The 2,236-nt window shown below is 42.3% G+C and overlaps 1 protein-coding gene across 3 annotated transcripts in view; it reads right to left on the reverse strand.

Moving 5' to 3' along the window:
• Window positions 1–2,236, reverse strand: part of col4a5 (collagen, type IV, alpha 5 (Alport syndrome)) — an 82,680-nt gene that overhangs the window by 50,361 nt on the left and 30,083 nt on the right. For all 3 annotated transcript variants that reach the window (XM_032499377.1, XM_032499378.1, XM_032499379.1), the window contains exon 3: window positions 1,571–1,660. In XM_032499377.1, the coding sequence (XP_032355268.1) occupies window positions 1,571–1,660 (90 nt within the window). The remainder of the gene's footprint in view (window positions 1–1,570; window positions 1,661–2,236) is intronic.

Genomic DNA, 2,236 nt, shown 5'->3' on the forward strand with positions numbered 1-2,236 from the left:
CTTGTGTTAAAATCATGGCTAACATATGCTATTTCTAATCGTTTTTAAATTTTTGTTTAATTTCTGGAAATCAACTTGCGACCCCCCCCGCCCCCTCTCTGGCTCACGACCCCCCTGTGGGTCCCGACTCCCCACTTTGGGAATCCCTGCCCTACTCTATCTCTCTTTTAGCTAAGGGGTCCTTGGCCTAAAACATGTTGAAGACCCCTGTTTTTGAGCGTATTAGACCTACATTTTCTACCTGGGTACGTGTACATGGAGCAAGCTTAAAAACTGCACCCCTAACTAGACTAGAAGGTTTTGCTTCTCAACTTTCCGAATTTTCCCTCATGGGTTCCAGTAGAAACCTCATTCAAATGGACCCCAAAGGCTATGTCCACAAGGCAAGGCAGCTTTATCTGTAGAGCACATTTCAGCAACAGGGCAATGCAAGGTGCTTTACACAAAATCAGTTAAACAACACTTAAAATAATAAAAAAAACGATAAAACACATGAATAGGGCACCCAGATAGCTCAGTGATTAGAGCGGGTGCCCATGTATAGAGGTTTACTCCTCGACGCAGCCGGCCCGGGTTCGAATCCGGCCTGCGGCCCTTTGCTGCATGTCACTCCCCCTCTCTCTCCCCCTTCATATCCTCAACTGTCCTGTTATTAAAGGCCTAAAATGCCCAAAAAATAATCTTTAAAAACAAAACAAAAAACACATGAATAAACAGTTAAAAATAAAAACATTGAGACACATAAAACACAAGAGGCTGAGGCTATGTTCACACTTGGTGTCTCATCCATGGCGTGAACCATGTTTTCCAAAAAGTTTGATTTAATTTTTAATGGATTTATTTTTTTAAATTATTTATTTAATTAGTTAGTTTTAGAAAGATGTCATTTTTTTTTTTTTTGCCTTTTTGAAGTTGAAAAAAGTTCTCCTACATCAAGCGCTTTTTTGACAGCCGTCCAATAACAAGCCGAGTACGTGTACATGGAGCAAGCTTAAAAACTGCACCCCTAACTGGACTAGAAGGTTTTGCTTCTCTACTTTCCGACTTTTCCCTCATCCGTTCCAGTTGAAACCTCATTCAAATGGACCCCTAAGGCTATGTCCACACTTGGCGTTTTATATTAAGCCGCCAGCGTCCACCATGGCTTAAACCATGTTTTCAAAAAAGTTTAATTTTTAATGTATGTATTTTTTGATTTATTCATTTAATTTAAAAAATGTGCATGTTTTAGAAAAATTTCCTATTTTTTCGCCTTTTTTGAAGTTAAAAAAAGTTCTCCTACATCAAGCGCTTTTTTGACAGCCGTCCAATAACAAGCGGAGTAGCCAGACCTGTCGTTTCCATAACAACGACAAAAATTGGGAGTGTTAGCACAGAGAGTTGTACGATATTACCAGATGCGGCCTGCACCGCTCCCTCTCTCTCTGTTCTCTCTCTAGCTCGCTCCACCGCTTTGTTTTATTTAACGTCAGCACCGCTCCACATCGCGCTCCAGGATACTGTAGCAGTAGCTGTTGTCACAGCAACAAAAAAATGCTCTAGGCTACTTTTTCTTCATAGCCTAACCCACCTTCTCTCCTCTGGCTCCGATCGGCCCCTCCGGTCCGGGGAACCCGGGGACTCCTGGCTGTCCCGTGAGACCTGGAAAGCCCCGCTCGCCCTGTGCACAGTCGCACACACACAGTAAACACATGTCAACAAACATATGTACACACAACATGTTCTTCCATCCATCTTCCAAGGGATAGTTTGGATTTTTTTAGGGTTGTATCAGGTTCTTCTAAACCTCCAGTTTGGAGGAGCACCGACACGACGTGGACGGGGGCAGTAAACATGTTTCAGACACCTAAATAAATCTGTTTAGGGAGGCTACATTTAGGAGATTTCCCCCCCTTTACGTAGCGGTCAGACGGCCCGTTATGGCGGGGAACTGAAGCCCGTTATCTCCGTTCTCTTCAAAGCACCAGACTCCTTCATAAACTGAAGGAACTGTTGGGTCCTTGTAAATTATGTTTATGTCTGTAATTATATTATGTGTCTCGAGATGACTCTTGTTATGAATTGATACTATAAATCAAATTAAATTGAAATTGAATTGAATAAAAACATCATTTTACCTTGCAGAACACGGGAGGAGGGCTGGGCTTCATTTCTATCGATTGATTTTAACAGTTCGGATTTCAATTCATCCTTTCGGTTTTGGTTCTTAGCGATTCTCGATTTCTTTGAGGGGGGG

The sequence above is a fragment of the Etheostoma spectabile genome, chromosome 19 (assembly GCF_008692095.1).
Source record: "Etheostoma spectabile isolate EspeVRDwgs_2016 chromosome 19, UIUC_Espe_1.0, whole genome shotgun sequence".
NCBI lineage: Eukaryota > Metazoa > Chordata > Actinopteri > Perciformes > Percidae > Etheostoma > Etheostoma spectabile.